This window comes from Oryctolagus cuniculus, chromosome 13 (assembly GCF_051225735.1).
Source record: "Oryctolagus cuniculus isolate XC-2025 breed Fujian yellow rabbit chromosome 13, ASM5122573v1, whole genome shotgun sequence".
NCBI lineage: Eukaryota > Metazoa > Chordata > Mammalia > Lagomorpha > Leporidae > Oryctolagus > Oryctolagus cuniculus.
The window spans coordinates 72016540-72040752 of NC_142879.1; the positions used below are offsets into that span (position 1 = coordinate 72016540).

The 24213-nt window shown below is 46.1% G+C and overlaps 1 protein-coding gene across 9 annotated transcripts in view; it reads left to right on the forward strand.

The window, feature by feature from the left end:
• The window catches only part of USP6NL (USP6 N-terminal like), a 256503-nt gene extending 244613 nt beyond the window's left edge, over window positions 1–11890 (forward strand). For all 9 annotated transcript variants that reach the window (XM_089311764.1, XM_051821561.3, XM_089311763.1 and 6 more), the window contains one exon: window positions 8202–11890. In XM_089311764.1, coding sequence (XP_089167890.1) covers window positions 8202–9622 — 1421 coding nt within the window. In that variant the 3' untranslated portion in view covers window positions 9623–11890. The remainder of the gene's footprint in view (window positions 1–8201) is intronic.
• The last annotated feature ends 12323 nt before the right edge of the window (window positions 11891–24213 follow it).

The following is a 24213-nucleotide window of genomic DNA, read 5'->3' on the forward strand; positions in this document are numbered from 1 at the left end:
AAGAGAATAACTAGTGAACTGAGGGGCCACTGGGATCCATTTTGAAGGCAGACATTATTCTTGATATGTGTTACTTCCATGTTTTCAGCAAAAAAAAAAAAAAAAAAAAAAAAAGAATTTTAGAATGGGAAAAATTTGTAGAAGTATTGGTAAGAGCACCATGAAGCCTAATGAAGCTGAACTATGACTAAAAGGCCAGCTATTTGTTGCGAGTGAGCATGTCCTGGAACAGCCCTCTGATAGAGGAACTTACAGATGAGGTCCGGTGGTTGTCAGTCATCTTTGAAAACTGTGGAGCCAGATGAGTGTTTGAGAAAAATACGTTTAACCTGTTTAGAAGACATAGAAGTTGTATAATATAAATCACAGATCAGTAAATGTGAGGTCTATCTGAAGCAAGAATCAATAGATAGATTAGTTGGAAAATGGATTTTTGAGTGCTTGGAAAGCAAAGAATGTGATCATTAATCATGGCCACATTGGGAATGTCATATCTGATTAATATGATTTTGTGTTTTTATTAAGATTGCTCATTTAGTGAATCAATGCTATTGACCTAGTGTATTCAGATAGAAATAAAGCATTTCACAAAGTCCTTTGGGTAATCAGTTAAAAATGTTGTTTTACAAATCATACACCAAAACTACAGATTAGTATTCTATTAATATTCTACTTATTAAAGAGTATTATTTACTTTTAAACTTTATACTTTTTTATTGAGCAAGCAATGCATGTTTGTAGTAGACAGATTATGTAGTAGTTAAGCAAAAATAATTATTATTTGATCTAAAAGTGCTTTCTGGTGTTAACCACTATTAGTATTATTCCTTATAGCCACTTGTATAGACAAATAGAAGTTTATACCTATATATCATTCATAATACATGAGATGATACTATACATACTGTTTATAACTTACTTTTCTACTGGTTAATGTAAGCAAAAGGCATTAACATGACAATAGACTTATACAGGTTTATTTTATCTTCCATAACTTACTTTACCAGATTTTTTATCTGAAATTGTCACTTAATTTCACCTTTATTTATCTGGAAGACAGCATTAGAGAGAGAGGGAGAGTCAGGGAGGGAAATCTTCTATCCGCTGGTTTACTCCCCAAATGGTTGCAATGACCAGGCTAAAGCCAAGAGCCCAGGACTCCATCTGGGGCTCCCATGTAGGTAGCAGGGGCCCAAGTTCTTTTTTTTTTTTAATAGAAAGCTTTTATTTAATAAGTATAAATTTCGTAAGTACAACTTTCGGATTATAGCAGTTCTTCCCCCCATACCCGCCCTCCCACCCTCAAACCATCTCACCTCCTACTCCCTCTCCCATCCCATTCTTGATTAAGATTCATTTTTAATTATTTTTATATAGTAAGTAAATATTTCATCAGTTTGCACCCACATAGACACACAAAGTATAAAGTACCGTTTGAAGACTAGTTGTACTGTTAATTCTCATAGTACAACACATTAAGGACAGAGGTCCTACATGGGGAGCAAGTGCACAGTGACTCCTGTTGTTGATTTAACAATTGACACTCTTATGTATGATGTCAGTGATCACCCAAGGCTCTTGTCATGAGTTGCCAAAGCTATGGAAATCTCTTGAGTCCACAAACTTCGTCATTGTTTAGGCAGAAGCCCAAGTTCTTAGACTGTCTTCCACTGCTTTCTCAGCTGTATTAGCAGAGAGCTGGATTGGAAGTGGAGTGAATAAGACTTGAAACGTAGCTCATATGGGATACTGGCATCACGAGTGGTGGTTTAACCTGCTTTGCCACAATACTGGCCTCAAGCAGTTTTTAAAATAATACAGTTTTGAACATCCATATAGGAGATATTTTGTATATTTTTAATTATTGTTTTAGAGTAAATTCCTAGAGGTGGAATTGCTAGATCAAAAACCCAAGTGTGCCTTGTCAAATTGGATAACTTTTTTTTTTTAAACTGCAGCACTTTTATTTCTCCATGCATGAGTGTTGCTGGGGCCTAATGTTCTCACATAACAGTAGAAAACCAAGATTTGTTGTCATCTCTTAAAGGATCAAAAATTGTGTACAAAAACTAAGTAAATTAAAGGATGAATAAATTTCACGTCCATTATTTAGTTTTCTGTTTATCTGCTCTGTTTATTCCATGAATTTCCTGACCAGTCTGTAATTTATTTTTTTTTCTACATGGTGTGCTTCATTTTATTATTGATTTTTTAAGAGTTCTTTTACATTTCAGAGAAGTTGAAGGTGCTTTAGCTTTGGTCCTTCCTTTTTCAGTATTTGCTATCAATCACTTGGATAAAAGCATTGATAGCATGATGTTTAGATTTGTGGATAACATTGCAGAGGGAGTTAAAAGTAACATTGAGTTCCATGGAGAGCTCAGGTTGAAATGGAGAGTCAGAGTAAAACAAATGGGTGAGAATCAACACAAAGCACCTCATTGAACTTGTTCAAAAACAACTATATATAAAGGTGTAATAATAAAAACCAGTTACCAAGCATCCAGGATATGCTGGGAAATACACTAGATTTTTTATATAATGACTCCAATTTTCCCAGCAATTCTATAAAATATATATTACCATCTTCATTTGTAAATGAGAAATGGGAAACTCAGAAAGATTACATAAACTTGTCTAAGTTCACACAGCCTGTTAGGGACAGAGGTGGGATCTGAACTTGGGTTAGCTTGTTGCTGTGGACTAGGCCTTGGAAATACTCAGGTTAACAACATTTGGGGAGCAGTGTCTGTGAAAAGGGCCAGCAGAGCCAAAGGACTGCCAGCATAGCTGATCCATTTTCTACTGCAGTGTTCCAGATAAGAGAAGTAATCATCCATTTTTCTCTGGTTCAATTACCTAGAATATTGCTAAATTCTGGGTTGCTACACTTAAAAGGGTATAATTTCATCTTCTTCATTGTCAGTAAGTAACTGTAGCTGAGTGTGTCTGGAAAGTACATATGGAAGCCAACCTCAAATTGACCATTCCCAAAAGTAAGTTGGTGAGCATTAACACTTAGGAAATGGCATACAGGAATCTGCCAAGTGCCGGAAGCCTAGATGTGCCTACAGATTTGTTACTGCCTGTGTCTACTTCCATGTTTGTTATGTTCACTTCGCATTTTTGCCATGGTTATGTAATTTTGAATTACCGTTTTGGTTTCATTGCATTGTTGGCATGGACAGTGTGCTGGGACCATATGAGCAATGATCATATGTAGTGAAGTGTGTGACTCTTTGCTGGCAGAGAAAGGCAGCCCTAACATTTGTTTTTAGTCAACCAAAGCAGTTTTGAGATTTAGAATGTAGTCCTTAGGAAGCTCCCCTTTGAAACACCTGATTTCAGATGAATGGTGTTTTATGACTTGTGGATTCATACACAGTGAAGACGGAACCTGAGCATCTGCATTCTGAGATGAGACAAGCATCTGGAGCTTTCACCTCTGTTCAGGGAGAGCAGGGGCAGTGGTGGTGCCAGGTGAAATCCATCCCTTCTAAAAACATGTTAAATTATTTCATATGAACTAACGAAGTTAATGATTCTTCATGCTGGCTGCCGGAAGCCGGGTGTGGCAGGGAGGGGAGTGGCTCCGAGGCTCTGAACGGGTAACTCTGCGTGGAATCTGATCTCGTCCCTGTGACAGCACGTCTTGAAGGCACTCTTTCATGCCGCAGTTTTGCTTTGCTTTCTAACAGTTATGCTTTTTGTAAGATTCCCACTTGCCAACCTGATAAGGGTGTTCTGGTGACTGGCTGATATATATATTAAGATTTATTTATTTTATTTGAAAGGCAGAGTTTCAGAGACAGGGAGAGACACAGGGAGAGAGGTCTTTCATTTGTTGGTTCACTCCACAAATGGCCGCAACGGCGAGGGCTGAGCCAGGCTGAAGCCAGGAGCTTCTTCCAGGTCTCCCACATCGGTGCAGGGGCCCAAAGACTTGGGTGATACTCCACTGCTTTCCCAGGCCATTAGAGGGGAGCTGAATTGGAAGTGGAGCAGCCAGGAATCAAACTGGCCCCCATATGGGATGACGGCACTGCAGGCAGCAATTTAACTTGCTATGCCACAGAGCCGGCCCCAGCTGATATATTCTGATGAAATTGCAACTCGCCATTAAATTAGCCAATCACATTACTATATTCTGCCCTTAGAAAGTTGTCAGAAAGTGAGGACTAAAACAAAGGACATAATTATTTTTATTACCTTGATTTTCATATCTGCTTTATGATTTGTTTGCTGGTGTTTATTTGCTTCAAGAGTGGGGAAACTTTTTTTCTGCCAGTGGCTATTTGGATATGTATAACCTCATTTACGGGCCATACAAAATTATCACCTTAAAAATTAGCCTGCTGTAGATGTATTGAACTTTGAGTCCCGCCTGTAGTTGCCTTGGAAAGGCCAGCTGAAATTATTTCACGGATGTTCCCCACCCCTGGACAGGGAAGATTGAATTCATATGCTTAGATGGGACTAAATGGATAGCTGTTTATAAGCTGATAACAAATTCTGAGGGCTACTAGACAGATCTCATTTCTTGTTTATAACCTAATCAGCTGAATAGCTGCTTGTGAATATTCTTGACTTGGGCTATATTTAAGTCAGCTTTCTGAATTCCATATATATATATATATTAAATATTTTATTTATTCATTTGAGAGGTAGAGTTACAGACAGAGAGAGAGACAGAGAGAGAAGTCTTTCATCCGATGGTTCACTCCTCAAATAGCCACAACGGCTGGAGCTGCACCGATCCAAAACCAGGAGCCAGGAGCTTCTTCCTGGTCTCCCACGTGGGTGCAGAGGCCCAAGGACTTGGGCCTTCTGCTGTTGCTTTCCCAGATCAGAGCACAGAGCTAGATTGGAAAAGGAGCAGCCGGGACTAGAACCGGCACCCATATAGGATGCCACGCCACAGGTGGAGGGTTAACCCGCTGCGCCAAAGTGCCGGCCCCAATTCCATATATTTTAATTGACTAGTCAGAAACTAACGTGAAGTGTGTCAGGTCATTTCACGTATAACATTCATAAAAAATGTTGAAAAGTTTTCTCATTGACAAGCGTTTTAAAGTTTGACTTTTCACTTAAAATAGTTTGTTCACATGTCATAAAATATCTTTATCACAAAAAGATACAAGGACAGTGTTGGTCTTGCCAGCTGCTTTGCCTGTTTTTGAGTCAGAAGTGAGCCTTCGCTCTGCTCATCCTCTCGCAGTTCCTGTCTAACGCACTGAGCACACATGTAGACTCCACTTTAAATATCCACCTGAGAAGCACGGTACAGTTTAGGAGTAAATAGCCAAGGCCTGGAATGTGCTCTGGGTTTCAGTTCTGGGCTGGCCACCTTAGCTGTAGGCCCTTGAGCGTGTTAATCTCTGCCTTAGTTTTCTCATCGGTGAAGTAAGGAAAATAGTACTGACTGCAGCTTTGCCTGTGAGTCCTTTGGTGTTAGCTGTTGGTGGTGGTGTCATGATCATTACTTACTCCCGCAGTCTGCCTTTGTAAGTGACCCTTCCATGACAGACAGCTGCTCACATAACTCTCTTGCTGAAAAGCCTGTGTTAAGGTGCATCTAACTCAGAACAAAGTTGGAGGGCCTCACCATAGTCTCCAGGGCCCTGTGTGATGTGACTCTGCCTGTCCTTGGACCTTACCCTGGCCATTCTCTGGTTCCCTGCTCTGTGCCACCCTCATTATTTTAAATATATATTTTATTTACTTGAAAGGCAGAGTGATAGAGAGAGGTCTTCCATTTGCTGGTTCACACCCCGGTTGCTTGCAACAGCCAGGGCTAGGCTGTTTTGGCCTCTGTTGTGGTGACAGGGACCCACATACTTGAACCATCACCTGTTGGCTCCCAGAGTGTGTATTAGCAGCAGCTGGATTGGAAATGGAGCTGGGACTCAGACCAGGCACTCTGACATGGAATATGGGCACCAAAAGTGGCATTTTTTTTTAAAAGATTTTATTTATTTATTTATTTACTTATTTGAGAGTTAGAGTTACAGACAGAGGGAGAGACACAGAGAGAGGTCTTCCATCCACTGGTTCACTCTCCAAATGGCTGAAACAGCCACAGCTGGGCTGATCCAAAGCCAGGAGCCAGGAGCTTCCTCCAGGTCTCCCACACAGGTGCAGGGGCCCAAGGACTTGGGCCATCTTCTACTGCTTTCCCAGGCAGAGAGCTGGATTGAAAGAGGAGCAGCCAAGACTAGAACTGGCACCCATATGGGATGCTGGTGCCGCAGAAGGAGGCTTTTTACCTGGTTCACCATAGTGCTGGCACTAAAGAGGCATCTTAACCTGTGCACCAAATGCTCATCCCACCCACGATGGTTTTCATTACTTTTCACACTTGTCTTCACAGCACTATGCACAGTAAGAATATGAGGTCTGGAAGAACAGAGACTTCACCTGTCTCGTAATGTCCTTGTGTAGCCAGTACCTAATAGTTACATTATGCTTTGTTGAATGGATGAATGAATGCAATAAACTGTCATTGCCCCCAATACTGGTGCATCTGTGCTTTCAAATATATAAAATAGTTTGTGTAGATATTTTCGAAGTAAAATTAAATTCAGGTAAAACTCATCGGAAGTTTCTCTGGGGCTTGATGAAAATGGCACAGTAGGAGACAACAGTGAACTGGGGTAGCGGTGCAGGTGTTCATTCAGTTCCTGCCACCGTGACCTCTGAGACACTGCCTGCCCTTCTAGAAAACACAAGGAGAAACGAGATCTGTCTGGAGCCCATGGACTCCAAGGAGCTGCCCCTGACGGAAGAGCAGAAGGGGGCCTGAGAGGAGCCAGGGGCCTTCCCACCTTGACTAGAGTGGCTTTGTTTATATTTGCTTTGTAGTATGGGGTTTCACAGCTTGAAAAAAAAAGCCTGCTTTTTTTCCCCTACAAGTTTTAGTGCTGTGGAATTGGAAGAGTATTAAGGTTATTTTTAGCTCAGTTACTCTGACAGTAGTGTAATCATTCAGAAGCTAGTGTTTCTTCCTCATTCTCTGTTTCCTCCCCACCCCACAAAAGACCATTGAATTTCTTTTCCAGGAGAATTGTGTGAGGATAAATAAGGAAACTTTTGTCACCGACACTGTGAGCAGTAGCAACACAAAGACCATGTCTATGTGCTTGTCACTAACGTCCCGTTGTTTGGCACAGTGCCTGAAGCAGTGCAGTGGACAAATGGGGGATTTGAGGAGAACAAAACTGGTTTTTAAGTGGCAATATATTCTTTTGTAATAACAGGTGAAAAACATGGAATTCCTATAAGTGAATCTTCCTTTTTTCAAGGTGATGGTTACTGGATATATATATATATATATATATATATATAGTAATGAACAATTTTTTTACACTCTGTTTACTAAGTGACCAATTTGTTATGCCATTCTTCAATTCCTCATGAATATTCTGTTAATTATTTGAAACCTAAAGCTACCCAATTTGATTGTCTTTTTAAAATTCTTTTTCTTATTATTACATTTAAATTAGGATTTTTTAGAATGTCAGCTTTCAGACAAAAAGCACATTTTTCTTTTTATCAGAAAATTGTACTGTGGGAGACAGTTAAGATGAGGATGATAATAATCTATTTATGGGACAACTTTGAGACCGTAGTTGGTCAGCAGTTGACGTTTATGTTTGGCAGAATGCTTGAAAAAGTTTTACTGAGATTCTAAAACCATTTCAGTTGAGGTGTGTTAAAGTGAGAACTACTTAAACTGCTGATGATGTTAGAGATAAAAATAGGAGTATCAGTTTTGCATTATTGAAAAAGCTTGTACCATATGCTTTTACAAAATGCATGGCATATGATAGAGTTGCATGAACCTTACCTGTAAGTTTTCACGCACACACTGGCTATGAGATTTTGAGATTTAATATCAGTATCTCTAAAAAAATACTTCTCATCAGCTCTAAAATTGTGTAGTATAGAGATATGTGGTGTAAAAGGCACTTGAAAGAGGTTGTGGGGAAAATGGAATGAAAAGCAAATTTATTTTGGTGTAAAGAATTTTTGAAATCTATGCATAGTTTTCCATAAAACACATTTCTATAAAGTTTTAAAGGCAGCCTGTGTGTGTTCTTCAGTGCATGTGTGAAAAGTGTGCAGTTACTAATAATGGGCTTCTTAGGTTGGATGCAATCTGCTCGTGCCTTTGATTTACCTGTGCACGTATCTTTCCTTAGGTAAAGAGGATGAATATCCAAAGAAGCCTCTGGGGCAGCTTCCGCCGGAAGTTCAGTCTGGCGGCCTGACTCAGCTGAGTAATGGACAGAGGAGTGTCGGCAGGCCCAGTCCCCACACGAGCGGCAGGAGAGAAAGTGGAGCGTCGCCCTCCAAGAAGCACGAGCACTCCCCGCACCACCCGAGCAGAACCGGGACGCCGGAAAGAGGCAGGCAGCTGAGGCGGAAGTCGGTAGACGAGGACAGCAAAAAGCTGAAAGATGAGGCCGAGTTTCCAAAAAAGCTTTCTTCGGGTCTGCAGGACAGTTCCAAGCAATATAACCACGCGACTGCTAACCAGAATAGCAATGCCACTTCGAATGTCAGGAAGGAGTTTGTGCCCAAATGGAAGAAGCCGTCAGACACGGGCGCCCTGGAAAGAACTGCCCAGTACGCCTTGGAAGGACACAGCAGGGCAGTGCACCCCACCCTCCCGGTCACCGCGCCAGGCTCTGCTGACGTTCGCGCGCCCAACGGGAGGCAGAAGATCAAGGTCTTGGACGCGGACGACGGGAAGCGCGGCTCCACCGCCTCGCAGTATGATAATGTCCCTGGGACGGAAAATGAGGTGGGAACTGCTGTGGAGGGTGCTCTAGAGAGAGCTTACTCTCAGAGCCCCCGGGACGCCGGGTACCCCAGCAGTCCGAGAAAGCACGCCGAGGCCAGCCCTAGCCCCTCCAAAGTAGCCAGCAGGTTTACTTTTACAGTGCCGCCTCCCGGGCACGCCAGGTACCCGTCCCAGCTGGAAGGGGAGGAGCGCGGGCCGGTGCTCCCGCCGTCTTACAGCAACCCCCCTGTCTACCACGGGAGTTCTCCAAAGCACACGCCCGCTGCTCAGAGCAGCTTCGCGTCCCCACCGTTCAGCCCCGGGGCTCAGGGGAACCCTTCCCGGAGGCCGTACGGCTCCACTCTGTCCGTGGGGTTTTCCCCTGAGAAGGCCTACGGCCGGCCCGCGCCCATCGTCCTGCCGTCTAGTCGCATTGAAGTCCTTCCTGCTGAGACTGGTGCCGGGGGCTACTCGGGCAATGCAGGGTCACCAAAGAACGGAAAATTCATCATTCCTCCCGTGGATTATTTGCCAGACCACAGAAAGTGGTCCGAAGTGAGTTACAGGTACAAACCTGAGATGCACGGCCCATCGTGGCCTCCAGACGCCAGCCGTGGCCACGTGAGCGGTTTCCCGAAATACCCCGCCTTTCAGCACGTGCCCTTCCAGGCCCACGACCTGCCCGCAGTCTCCGTCGACAGTCCAGTGCGGTACAGAACCTCGCCAGCTGTCGAGGGTGCCAGCCCGTCCAGGTGTCAGTATTCAGGGCCCTCGCCGCCAGCCTACCACTACAGAAACCGGGACGGGCTTTCTGTTCAAGAGTCAGTGTTGCTGTGAGACCGCTGTGTGCCCTCGCTCACGCCAAGTGAACAGAAACCGTATGGAATACAGTTGCTATGTCGATGATTGCCAAAGCAGTATTTTCTACTATTGTAAACAACTCGCACAGTTCTGCTGTATGTTAGTAACAAAAAATCTACGGAGATGTTTTCATCCCCGCGTAGATGTGCTTAAGAGGAGCATTTTGAATCGCATCACCACTGAACCTGGAAACACAGCAATAGCGTTTAGGGGTGCACACACAATGATCTCTCGTTCCTCAGCTCCATTGGTATCTTCCCCCAAAACCTGAGCGGTTTTACTCTTATTGGCCCATTCTATTTTGACTAATGTTACGAAGCACTGAACAACTAGAATATTTTTTAAGCTCTATGTAGTAAAACATCTTTTAATAGTTATAGGCATCGATGCATACGTATTTGGACACAGAACTGAAGAAACATTTTTAAAATGTGCTTTTAATCGAGATCCCTGGAATAAGCCGTTGTTCGTCTTTTCGTTAAATTGTCTGTTAGTCCAGTCTCCCCCATTTCCTCAGTCCAGGTCCTGACCTGACTGTAGAGTCTATGCTGACTTGTTTAGTGCAGCAGCTCACAGAATGCTTATCATTCGCCTTCAGTGGCCGCCCTTTTCTTTATCAGTCTGAAAATTAAAGACTTCGGAGTGAAAGGATAGCCATTTAATGGTGCTTAAAATTAAGGCAGTTAACGTAAGTTTATGGCCAAAGGTGCAACGCTCAGAGCATCCACTTCCCGAGGCGAGTCGTCGCGCGTGTGTGCCCCTTGGCTCTGGTCTGACTCCTGCAAAGCTCTGAGCAGACTCCGGAGCTCCCCTGGGGACGCCTCCACCAGGTCATCCTTTACTGATGACCCGGCACCCACACGGACAGCAGGATAGCAGCTAGGTTCCTTCTCGCCTCTGCCCCTTCACTCCATGCAGGGGCTCACGTCAGGGGGCCCTCACGGTGGTCCTGCACGAGATCTTTCTCTGCCAGTCTTTCTGTATAGAAGTGGATATCACTGGACGTATCCATGTTCAAATTGTTTTTCAAAAATCCTAATTATTAGGAGCCTAGAATTTTGATCTTTAAAAAAATATGACTTTCATACTTTCAAAATTCTTTTTTCTGCTTCAGAGAAAACAAATTCAAGTTCATGGAGCGTAGGAAGCAGGGATGTTTTTAAAAATATTGTTACACTAAAGTTACCAAGATACTGGCGAAGTTTTGGGGATTCCCACAAAGCACGGCCTTGTGTTTAATCAGAGAGCTTGTTTTCCACATTTCTTTGCTCACATTTGAATAGTAGAGAATTAGAAAACATAACATTGCTGGTTCTTCCTGTTGCAAGCTGGGGCTTTAAGCTTTCAAGGTACAAAAATATGTCTTTTAAAATCAAAGTAATATTGGTTTAGCTAGTGAATGTGACAGTGATTTTTATGTATATAATGAGTCTAATGTAATTTTAATCAACTTAGTAATAATGTTATTAAATGTCAAAACAAATTCAAGTGTATTAAAGCTAAACACTACACTGATGCTAAACAAAATCCCGAGAAAATGATGGGGCTCTTGATTTAGATCATGTGGAAGCTGAGAAATAAATGTATATAAAGATGTAGCTGAGGATATTACTTCCAGTGTTTAACCTCTGGTTCTGTGATGTGTAATAAAACCAAGCTGTACAATTTAGTTGATGATGGCGGCATCTGAGCTGCTCCAAAAATATATATATCAACAGTGGTAAATACTGTAGATTTATATATATATATGCCAAATATATATATATATATACACACACGCACTATTTTCCTATGTTATCTATGACATTTTTTATCTGTATACTTTTTGGATGTGATTGTTTTTAACATGCTAAAAGTAATAAGTGCATTTTGTCTTGTGTCTTTGCATTTTTTTTAAATTATAGCAGAAGTGTAGAGTCCCTGATGCTTCTGAGGCTAATTCTCTTCTAATTTAGTAGACGTTGCTTGGTGTTGACCTGCGTTACTTTACCTGTTACGTGTTTATTAATTATCTATGTTACGTGTTTATTAATTATCAGTAAGATTGTAATTAGAACTACACACCTTTGTTTTATTTAATATGAGATTATTGTTAGCACTAAGATATTATTTCCAGTCCTTCCCATTATAAAATGTAGCCCTCGTTTTTTAAGTAAGAAACTTTAATTTGAAATTATTTTGCCAGAATACAATTTATTCTTTCAAATTTATTTTTTAATAAAGGGTAATGAAATTATGATAAAAGAGGAAATAATATTGGTAAAGCGGATCAAAATATATGAAAACCGTAGTTAGTAACGATTTCGATGGCATGGAGACTACTCTAGCCGCGTGTGCTTGGTGTAGATATTTTGCTATGATTCACCATAGTTTTGTGTAACAAATACTTTGATATAGTTTTTATTTTGTTTTTTATATTTAACTTAAAAAGTTAAAGAAAAGAGACCCAGAGTCTCAACAGGTTTTAAAATGTTGACTGCTTTTCAGGTGTTTATGTTTTTTAAAGTTTTTTTTTTATGGATGGCTTTTTTAAAAATTCAGATATCTCAAAATATCAGTGGCAGAATGTTTCTTGAAAGAATGAAGAGAATCAATAGCAGCTTTCTGGAGAAGAGTAATAGATGTTTACAGACGTGTGGTTTAACCGTATTTTCCCATTTTAAGAATGGCCAATGCTAAATGCTGTCGCACGCTGTGTGTCTGTTAAGCGGGCCTCTGCAGTTATGTTGCAAACACAGGAACCAGAAACCATACCTAGTCAGTACTTTGCTGAGGTCCCATTTGCTTTTCACTTTTTTTTTTCCCTTAAGATTTATTTATTATTTATTCGAAGGTCAGTGAGAAAGAGGGAGAAAGATATCTCCCTTCTGCTGGTGCAGTAGCCAAATGGCCACAACAGCCTGGGCTGGGCCAAGCCAAAGCCAGGAGCCAGGATCTCTGTCAGGTTCTCCTACGTGGGTGCAGGGGCCCGAGCGCGTGGGTCATCTGCTGCTGCCCGCCCAGGCGCGTCAACAGGGAGCTGGATCAGAAGTGGAGCAGCCGGGGAGTGGCGCTCCCATAGGGGATGCCGGTGTGGGCTTAACCTGCTGCGCCACAAGGCCAGCCACTGTGTCCTCTTCACTTTGATGATTCGAGAAAAACGTGCCATGTCTGCAAGTGGGGATTTGTTCACAGCCGGCCTAAGCTGTGTCTTCTAGAAATAAGGTGATTCTGGTTGCCTTTTAGAATCACAACTTTTATTTGGTGTGTACTTGACTGTGGTTGTACATCTTAATCTTACTCAAATTATGATTTGGGGACTTTTAAACAAATTTTAATAACTTTTAATTGTGTTTATTTAATAAGAATAATGCATATTGATCAGATGAATTCCCCAAACTTTTAAGACCCAAAGTATCCATTTCGGTTTTTCAAGCATTAATGCATTTCACTTTCAGGAGGATTTCTAGTTGTCTATAAATCACAGCATAACTGCCACGTTCTATATGAGAAAAAGGGAACTCATTTAGGATTTCCCAAGAGTGGGTCTTGCCTTTTAGCTGTTCTTTAGAAATATCTGGTGAACTTCTGCTGGTGTACCCACCCCAGACCGCTTAAATCAGCACACCTGGGATGGAACCTGGGCATAGGGTGATTGTGCTATTCCCCTGTAAACTAGAGGTGGGTCACTAAGCTCTTACAAAAAAGAATTCCCCTGAGAGTGATTGTTCCGTGTTCCCCCTGTGGGCTATCGGAAATGCTGAACAGATCGGGAGTTTCGGAATTGAGAAACACTGATGTCCCGAAGGTTCGAAGAAATCCCACTGCAAAGATGAAGGTTGCCGGCCGGCTCTCTACCACTGGTGGTGAGGACTCTCTGAATGACTTCCTGGGGGGGAAGTGACGTCACCCATGTATTTTCTCTTTGGCTACCTAAAGTAGCCCTTCAAATTACAGCCTTGTTAAGATTTCCATTTTCCCAGGCTACCTGTGTCTCATTTTCTTAACTGATAAGCTTAAAAACATCCCGACTGTTTAGAAGGCTAAGCGCATTTTAGGACCTGAGAAAATGCTGACTAGTCCATATTTGGCTTAGTCAGCATTTTATTGAGCATCTGGCATGGAGGACTGTGCTGAGTTCTGGCTTCAAGATGCGCGGCAGGTTTTGTAATCAGCACGTCTCCGTGCAGTGTTGGAGCTAGGCACAGGCTGTCCCTGGAGGCACACTAAGGCAAACTGAACCGACCGTGAGGGACTTGGGGAAGCTTTGTGAGGCTCACTGACCATGAAAGAATTAGCGTAGTGGACAGACGAAAGGGACCATTGGGGGCGGTGATTCTCCACTCTGATGTGGGGGGTGGGGTAGAGGGCTGAGAGAGGTTCCAAATCGGGAGGGTCTTGATCCTCATCCTAGGCGGGTTCTGCGGGGGGCTTTGTTTCCGTTTCCTGTGTGGCCCCTCCAGGCTGTGGAGGTCCAATGTGAGGAAGAAGCCTGGAAGTGGTTGGAAAGACAGGAGGCTGTGGCAAGTGTTTGGGCAAAAGGTGGTACAGCCCTGAAGGCCAGGGAGGAAGTCTTGGAAGGAAAGATGTTTAATTAGGGAACTAACTACTACATGAAATTGTCTTAACAGTTACGTGAGCGTAAGCCTAATAACCCTAATAAGAAAACTAGCTAACACTTAATGATCGCTGTGTGGCTGGCACTGTTCACGGAATCCTCACAATTACAAAGTATCTGCTCATGTAATGCCCACTTTACAGATGAGAAAACTAACACACAAAGTTGAATACTTCCTGAGTGAAGCAGCTGGTATGAGGACTCGAATCCAGAGCCTGTTCTTGCCTCCCTCTCCCTGTATGGAGTTAAGGAGGTATGAATTTTTCTGTCATCGTAAAATTGATCTGTACTGAGTTTATACTGAGTTGATTTTTTAGTGAATTTCAGAGCTGTGCAAACCGTCCCGAGCAATTTGAGAATACCTCTGTCAGAGCGAGAGAGCTTGTATCCAATTTGCTGTCAAACCCGTTCCCCCTCCCAGCCTCAAGCAACCAACAGTCCGCATTCTGTCCTGGGGTTTCTTTTTCGGGACTTCTCACACGGACAGCATCACACAGGGTTCCGTGTTTTACATCTGGCTTCTTTTTGTTCAGCAGCAGAGCTCTTTGAGGCTTGTCCATCTTGTGGCCTGTGTCAGTAATTCCCTTTTTCTTGCTGAGTAGTATTCCAGGGTATGGTTAGGCCACGTTTTGTGTATTCATTTCACCAGGGGATAGCCATGTGGATGGTTTTCTTGTGGCTCTGATTGACACTGCCCTGACAGCCGATGATGCTGAACATCTTTTCATGTGCTTGTAAGCAATGTGTGTATCTTCTCTGGTGAAATATCGATTTAAATACTCTGCTTACTTTTATTGACGAGTAAGAGGTCTTAGTATAATCTGGGTACAGACATAAGACATGGTCTGTGAGTGTTTTCTCCCAATCTGTGACTTGCCTTTTCAGTTTCTTAATCCTGTCTTTTGAAGTGCAAATTTTGAATCTTAATGAAGCCCAATTTAATAGTTTGTTGTTGTCACATGGATTGTCCTTTGAATACTGTCTTTCTGCCTAACCCGAGACCATAAAGATTTTCTCGTAGGTTTTACTCTGGAAATTTTTTCATGGTTCTCACTCTAAGTTTGCGCCTGTAAGCCATTTTGAATGAATTTTTATACGTCTTACAAGGTAAATGTGTGTGAATTCCTGTGCATATGCCCTCAGCACCATGTATTACAATGTTTTTTCTCTATTGTGCTTCTGTCAAGTCATTGGAACATACTTGTATACGGTGAGAGGTTATTTAGGTTTTGAAACTGGGCACTGTGTGTTTCCCAATGGTGTCGGTTTTCAGGATTGTTCTGACTGCTCGGGGTTCTTCATGCTTCTGTGTAGACAGTAGGTCTGCTTAGCAGTTTCTGCAAAAAGAAAGCAGAATCTGTATCACTAGTTCAGGAAGAACTGCTTTCTTCCCCCAACTGACGCCAATCTGTCAACACAGAACAGCTTTTTTTTTATTTTTATTTTTTTTAAGATTTATTTGTTTATTGAGAGGCAGAGTTAGAGAGAGGGAGAGACAGACAGAGATGTTCCATCCACTGGTTCACTCCCCCCAGATGGCCGCAACAGCCAGAGCTGAGCCAATCGGGAGCCAGGAACATCTTCTGGGTCTCCCATGTGGATGCAGGGGCCCAGGGACTTGGGCCATCTTCTACTGCTATCCCAGGCCATAGCAGGGAGCAGGACCGGAGGTGGAGCAGTGGGGCCTGGAATCTGTGCCACAGGCAGGAGCTTAACTTACTACGCCACAGCGCTGGCCCCAGCTCTGCTTATTTTGATCCTTATTTATTTATTTATTTTTTTTTTTTTTTTTTTTGTAGTTTCAGTGTGTGCCTTGCACTTCGTTTGTTAAACTCCTTCCTGTGTTATGCTCTCGGTGACTGGGCTGCTTGCTTCGATGCCTGTGCTCTGAAATGTGGAGTCTGCTGTCCAGGGCAGACAGAGTCAAGGTGGATCTCCCTGGCCCCCAGCCCGGGCCGGAGGGTGGGGGCCGGGGCCGCTGCCGGGTCAGATGCATTCTGGAGAAGGAGCTGGTGTAGCGTCAGCAGGAAAGCGATTGCTGTTTTGACGTGGGGATTGACAGATGGTGCTGTCAGACAGGCAGTTGGCCATGCCGCAGAGGGATCTGGGAGTTGCCAGCGTGAAGGAGTTGAGTGAAGCCTCGAAACGCCTGGCCCGGGGAGGTGAGCAAGCCGAGCGCCCAGGGGACTGCTGCTGAGAGCAGAAATTGCCTGAAACTGGTAAAGATGGTTTGCAGTTATCAGCCAGATGTGCACCTGCGAGTAATTTCAGTCAGTGGAGTTTTTGGAAGGAGAGTGAGAACAGTGTCCCCGTACATTTGTCAGTCTGGTACAGTGGACTGGGGGCTGTTAAATCTGCCATTAGCAGAGTGACCCCCTTCTGGGGCTCACACTCCTCAGCTGTAAATACATTTAAGAGGTGCCAGAGGGGCCGGCATTGGGGCGAGCTGAGTTAATGAACCACCACCTGTCGTGCTGGCATCCCATACGGGTGCTGGTTCAAGTCCCGGCTGCTCCACTTCCCATCCAGCTCCTTGCTAATGTGCCTGGGAAAGCAGCAGAGCACGGACCAAGTGCTTGGGCCCCTGCACCCACGTGGGAGACCTGGATGGAGTTTCTCGCTCCTAGCTTTGGCCTGGTCCAGCCCTGGGTGTTTTAGCCGTTTGAGGAGTGAACCAGCAGATGCAAAACTCTCTGTCTCTGTCTCTCTCTCTCTCTTTCTCTCTCGTTGCTCTGCCTTTCAAGTTAATAAAAATAAATATTTAAATGAAAACAGAGGTGCCAGAGGGAAGGAACCTAGGCAGCCCTGGCAGCCGTGGATGGAATCTGGGCTGTTCGAGTGCCCAGTGCTTGGGTTAGAACTCTGGCCTTGAACTTCGCACCTGCACCAAACCCTGTTCTAGGTCCTGGCGAAACCGCGCTCCCCTTTATGAGGCTTATTGCATGGGGTGCGAGGAGTGTGTGGGGAGCAACTCGGACTAGACTAAGTTACTCAAATTAAGACTTATTCTATGCATCTGCTCTCCCACAATATGGCGCTGGGAGAGGAGTAAACAGCTTCTACACAGCTGCCTCCAGTTCAACCAATAAACTGCAGGACCTGCTCCTGATTGGAGGAGAGCAGTGTACTCGGCGTGTGGGTAGCAGAGTTGGGATTGGTGGAAGAGGACTATAAAGGAGGAGAGAGACAACATGCACCAGGAACATCTAAGGGGAACACCTGAGGAACACCTGAGCAGCCCCTGAGAGAGCCGGCCGGCGGTGTGCCGCTCCCCCGCGGAAGTGGGGAAAGTGGCAGGGGGAACCGCCCTTCCACGGAGGTGGAAGGGTCGGTAGCCAACCCGGGAAGAACCAGCAGCAAACCCGGGGAGGGCCAAGCAGGCAAAAGAACAGCGCAGGGTCCTGTGTCGCTCCTCCGCGAAGAGGGGGAGCGACAGAGTGAATGAGCTGGTGTGTGTGTGTGTGTGTGGTGCTCAGCGCAGTGTCATCCCCACAGCCAGGTTGAATGTCATCTGTTAGCCACATGCCACCCCAGTGCCAGGTCTCAGTGGCCGAGAGGGACGTGGCCCTGTCCTCATGGAGCAGAGGGAGGGTGGTGAAGAGGTGAGAGTGTGCAGGGGGACGTGCGGGAGAGACAGCGCGGTTGGGATGGTTCGGGAAGACAGTTGGTGCCGTGGCTGAGGGAGGGGTCTGCGGCGTGAAACACTGCAGGTACCGGCCAAAGCCTCGGTTTGGATTTGGCAGTCGGGAGCTTTGCCGTCATCTGGTGTCATTCCTGGGGCTGCCGCGAGATGGGCGCAGCGGGAAGGGACGATCAGCTATTGAGCGGTGGCTGCAGGGAGGCAAGGGGCCAGTGAGGGCTTGGGAGGAGGGTGCGTGTATCTGGGAAGATAATGTTAGAGAAACCCACCTGACTGCAGAGTTCTCCAGTGCTTCTACGTCATCCCTTGCTTGTGCTGGTTTGTTACTTTCTGTTTCTGTAAGTATTAAAACACCAATTATTAAACTTTGTGTAATGCAGACTTTTCACTTTATGAGGAAGCAGATGACGGTAATCAGAACATAAAGCAGGCAGCGTGGAGACGATCGTACCAACCTTGCTACACAGATATTTCAATTTTGCCACCGCACACACACACACAGATGCGATTGAGAAATAGCATGGCTGCAGGGATGCAGAGGCGAGCGTTTCTGTAAGCTCAACCTGAGTCAGCAGTGGACTGTGGCTGCCAGCACAGCCAAGTCCACCCCAGTGAGTGCCGCGGCTCAGATCCTGGCCAGGCCTCTGTGTCAGAGCTGCGGCAGAGCCCACTGGGGCTGGGTCTCTGATGGGTACCCTGGACGTCCGAGGAGAGCAGAGTTGGAACAGGGTTCTGCTCCCAAGACAACGGAGACCGCATCCCTACCCATGATGCCCTGTGCTGGGAGCACGCTGGGCCCTGTGCTCCTGGAGCAGACAGTCTGGTGGGGAAAGTGGACAGCATCGTAGTGGCCCAGGTCTCTGGCGGGACCCGAGTGCGAAGCCTGGAGATGACTCTGGAGAAGAAGGATGTGGCTTGAAGTGGACATGCTGGGGGGTGCAGCCGTGAGAATGAACAGGGACACTGGTCACCCTGACCGATGGGGCAGCTGTTGGAGGACCGCACAGGGCAAGGAGCAGAGCAGCAGGGGCTGACACGGCCAAATTTGCACCCATGGAAAACGCCACTGAGGAGAGTGACCCTGGGAAAGGAAGAACAATGGCGGTCCTGCACCTTGTCGGTTTGGTAGAGCCAACTGGGCAGTGCAGCCTGCACTTGGCTCTGACCTTGCTACTTGGTAGCAGTGTGACCTTGGGCAAAGCATATCACCTTTGCAGGCCTCACCTTTCTTAGGTATATATTATGGTGGGTATGAGAGAAAGCAGAGTGGGAATGATAGAAGTGGGGCATCTCGGCCATGGTGCCAATGAGAATCATGTGGGCAGCTTCGGGAAACACTGACATCCAGGCCACACCAGACCACCAAAACCAAAATCTCTCAGGTTAAGGCCCGGAATTGGGTTGGGTTGGTTTTTGAAGCTGGACACCGATACAGCCCAACATTTCATGGTTCACTGATCTGATCCTTCCCTAGAATGCACCTGTGTAGGAATCTACTGTGGGCTGTCAGAGCCCCGGGCTCCGAACCCTGGCTGAGACCACCGAGGGGCAGCCTCTGCTAGAGGCAGTGTTCTGACCCACACAGAAGGAGACAGTGTTGCTCCGCGTTTGTCTGTCCTTTTAGCTCCCACATCCATCTCCAGCAACTACCAAGAAGCCACTGTGATTTTGTTTGGGGGTTCTCATGTCGGAATGAACACAGACTAGGAAAAGAACTTAGAAGGGAACCTCAGCTTTTGCACTAACCTTGCTGGACCTGTCTCATGAACAAGATGCGGGAGTCAGGCCTTCCCGGCAGGGTGGTTTTCTGTTTTGTTTTTGAAAGGGGGAAAGACAAACAGGTCTGCCAGCCACTAGTTTGTTCCCCAAGTGCCCTCAGTAGCCCAGGCTGGGCTGGACCAAAGCCAGGAGCCTAGAATTCAGTCTGGGTCTCCCATGTGGGTGGCAGGGACAGAACTGCCTTGAGCCATCACCTGCTGCCTCCCAGGGTGCTCATTAGCAGGAAGCGGGGGTGCGGTGTGGGGGGCAGAGCTGGGATTATAATCCAGGTTCTCCACGATGGGGGGCGGGCCTCCCAGGCTGTGGCTCAACCACTGCACCAAACAGCCGCCCCTCTACACTGGGGTTTTCCAACAGGCCCTGGAACACAGACACTCAACAAACCTAAGTGAGGAATCTAGATGTCTGCATAGCGAGAAGGCTGATGGCATTCACAGCTTAGAGGGGATTTTGTGCCCCATTAGACTTGAAAAGTGCCCCCAGATGTAGCCTAGGCTGAGGATACTGAAAGAAGGGCACAGATAAGCACACAGTTAATAAGCCTGTCCTCTGTTCCCATTAAGTAGAGAAATTGACACGGTGATTGACAGAGGCCATTGGCAAAAAGAATAGCGTGCGTGCCCGGCTAGGGAAAGGAAAATTACTTTCTAGCAAGGGACCGCTCTACCAGGATCAAACTGTATGGCGTGTCCTCTTTGGCCCAACAAGATTGCTTTTACAACCAGAAAGTAAAAAAAAAAAAAAAAAATTCTGTAAGAGGGTGTCTGTTGCCCCGTTGTTTGTTATACAGAAAAGCTGGAAACAGCCCGAATGTCTATCCTTGGAGGCCAGGTTAAATCACAGCACACCCAACACAGAAGAAGGCTGTTTGCCCTCTCCAAACACAGAGGTAGCTTGTTTGCTTGCTTGTTTTTTTTTTCTTTTTAAGATTTATTCATTACTTGAGAGGCATAGTTACACAGAGAGAGAGAGAGAGAGAGAGCTTGCATCTGCTGGTTCACTCCCCAAATGACCGCAACAGCCAGAGCTGCACTGATCCGAAGCCAGGAGCTTCTTCCTAGTCTCCCACACGGGTGCAGGGGCCCAAGCACTTGGGCCATCTACTGCTTTCCCAGGCCATAGCAGAGAGCTGGATCGGAAGTGGAGCAGCCAGGACTTGAACCAGCGCCAGTATGGGATGCTGACGCCACAGGTGGATGCTTAATCTATATCACAGCGCCAGCCTCAGAGGTGGCTCTCTGAGTGCTTTCAAGGAGAGTGATGCTTGCTAAGGAAAGAAGCTACAGAGCATCAGGCATAGTGTCCTGGGCAGACATCTCCACCTCCCAGCCTTGCCTCGGACCAGCGGGAAAGCATGGTGGTGGCAAAGGTCATGGTGGGTTGGAGGTGGGAGTTGCTGACCGTGAGCTTGAGAACCACGGGCTGTCAGGATGATGGTGAGAAGTTGTTTGCATGAAGTCTCTGAGGCCTTTTAGGACAAAGATTTTGGAGCTGATGGTCCCTGGGATGTGAGAAGCAGCCACAGTGAAAACACCAGGGGCCACCATTTAGGCGGCAAGCAAGCAAGCATCCAAGGCACGTTGGGACTTCAGTAAAGGCTGATCCTCGGGGAGGGGCTCACACCTGGCCCCCTCCCCTGATAGTCTGACTCCATTACTGCTCTTTCTCCATCACATGGTAGGGGGAGGAAGCAGGGCCAAGAAACACAGGAGAGGTTCCTGGGGTCGGCCTTGGAAGATGAGAAGTCTTGCGGCTCTGAGACCCCATGCAGAAGGGTGCTCTGTTGTTTTGGCCATTGAAGCTGAAGGTCAAAACGATGCCATGAGTGAAGACTTGAGAAACAACAATAATTCTCAAAGCCAAGAACCTCAGGAAGTCCAAGACCTCAAAATACCAAGGGGGGCCTCAGATCAGATGCTTCATACTCTCTTCCTGCAGAATAAACCGACGTTGGGCTCCAAGGCTGCTTTTTCAAAGGCTGTCGGGGAAGCGGCTCCACGCACTAGCATTTAAAGGAACCCTGGAGAAGTGTTCGTGTCAATACCAGCTCGATTGTGTGATTTCTAGAAAATTAAATTCTCCAGCCAAACCAGATGCTAAGTCTCTGCCCAGGATCGATATACTACTAGATGCCCTGAAACTAATCAGCATCCGATAGCTATTCATTTCTGGATAGGATTTGGGAAATAACTTCAGAGAAGGAGTGCAGGCTTCGGAAAGCTTTCGTGACACCAGATGGAATGTGTGAGAGTCACCGGAGACCTGGAACGGGAACTGTACAATATATTAAAAATCCGCTGTCCTCTGTACGTTAAGTCTGAGATAAGCTGGGGGAAGTGTAAGAAACAGGAACTTAATTAAAGCTGATATAAGAAATTATGACCAAAGCAAAGAAACCCAGCAGTTCTTTTACCATTAAGGAGTTAGTGGAAAGCAGGGGCAATGTTGCTATGCAGAATCCGGTCACCTGGCACCTGTACTGAGGACAAGGAGGAAAAAAGACTCTGGCCTAACCAGACAAGTGCCCCCACATCGGGGCTGGGCGTCCAGGGCCCCCCAGGACATCCTGGGTCACAGCCAGTGCCAGTTCTTATTGGCATTGGACAGGAGAAGGAACAAGCCCAGGGTCGTCAAGAGACTTGCCCAAGTGCTCCCATGTTGGCAGGGACCAGAGCTGCCTTTCCCAACGCCTGCTCTGTCCCCTGGCAAGCTGAAGGCAGCAAACAGGAAGGAAGGAGTGGACCCTGCATGGGGTGCACCTGCCCGCAGCTGTGGCCCCAGCCCCAGTGCCCCCAAAGACGATAGTGAACTGGGGAGAGTTAAAAGCAGCCAGTAAACGTAGCTGCCTGTACACAAGCAACGGTGTTTGCGCCAGGTTCGTATGTCCGCCCTGGACTCCCGCGTAGCCTGCTCCATGTCACTGTGTCTAAGGCCCTCATTGGACAGGAGTGTTATTGACCATCTACTAAGTGCCCGTAAGTGTCCATCAGAGCAAAATTAAGTGCTGTTCACCGCACTCTTAATAAGGAAACACCGGCTACCATCAGGGAAGCCTCAGTGACACTTGCTTGCGTTCTTGCAGTCACTTTTTTTTTTTTAAGATTTATTTATTTGAGAGGCAGAGAGGTCTTCCATCAGCTGGTTCACTCCCCAAATGGCTCCAACAGCCGGAGCTGCGCCCATCCAAAGCAAGGAGCTTCTTCCAGGTCTCCCCCACGGGTGCAGGGGCCCAAGGACTTGGGCCATTTTCTACTGCTTTCCCAGGCCACAGCAGAGAGCTGGATCAGAAGAGGAGCAGCCGGGATTTGAACCAGCTACTCATATGGGATGCTGGCGCCATAGACGGAAGCTTAGCCTGCTATACCACAGTGCCTGGGCCTCTAGCAGTAACTTTTTACTCAATCTCTCTCAAATCTTACCCTTGGAAGCCCAATTTGGATGTCATTTGTCCTGTTTCCTGAACTTCAGTGGCTCTCCCTGATGTCACGTTAGATCCGTAGCACTTGTGTGGCCTCATTTTCAAGGCTGTCTGTGATACACGCCTGGAGCCCCCTTTGCAACAGGGGGTGGGGGGCTTCTGTCTCTGCTGGCAGGGGTCCCAGGCCTTCTTTGGCAATGATGCAGCTCGGGGTGGGCTGGGGGTATTTGTGTGCAAATATAAAGGTACTCTCAAAGCTGGAGTCAATGGAAGTAAAAGATAGGCTTCTTGGGCGTGAAAACATTTTAAAATCTGTTCATATGAGGAGATCTTCAAAAAGTTTGTGGAAAATAAGTATTTTAGGGGGCTGGCACTGTGGTGTAGCAGGTAAAGCCATCACCTGCCATGCCAGCATCCTATATGGGCTCTGGTTTGAGTCTCAGCTGCTCCACTTCCAATCCAGCTCTCTGCTATGGCCTGGGAAAGCAGTAGAAGATGGCCCAAGTAGTTGGGCCCCTACACCCAGGTGGGAGACCAGGAAGAAGTTCCTAGCTCCTGGCTTCAGATCGGCTCAGCTCCGGCCATTGTGGCCAGTTGGGGAGTAAACCAGTAAATGAAAGACCTCTCTCTCTCTCTCTCTCTCTCTCTCTCTCTGCCTCTCCTTCTCTCCATGTGTAACTCTGACTTTCAAATAAATACTTTTTTTTTAAAAAAAAAGTATTATGAAAAAACCATACAATAATTTCAAATTGGGGAACACCAAAACAACCTTTAGATTCTATTTTTCCACAAATTGATGTTTATTTTTATTTAAGAGAGAGAGAGAGAGACCGGCCTTCCATCTATTGCTTCCCTTTCCAAATGCTCGTAACAGCTGGGGCTGGGTCAGGCCGCGCCAGGAGCCCGGGACTCCATCCAGGTCTCTCCACAGGGGTGGCAGGAACCCAGCTGCTTGAGCCATCCTCTGCCTTCCCAGGCCCATCAGCAGGAAGCGGGCTCAGAAGGCAGAGGTGGAACTGGATCCCGAGCACTCTGAGATGGACGCAGGCTGCAGGCGTCCCAGGCTACGGCTTAACCCGCTGCGCCACGGCATCCTCCCCCAGAGAACTTCCGGAGTGCTCTGGTAAGCAAGG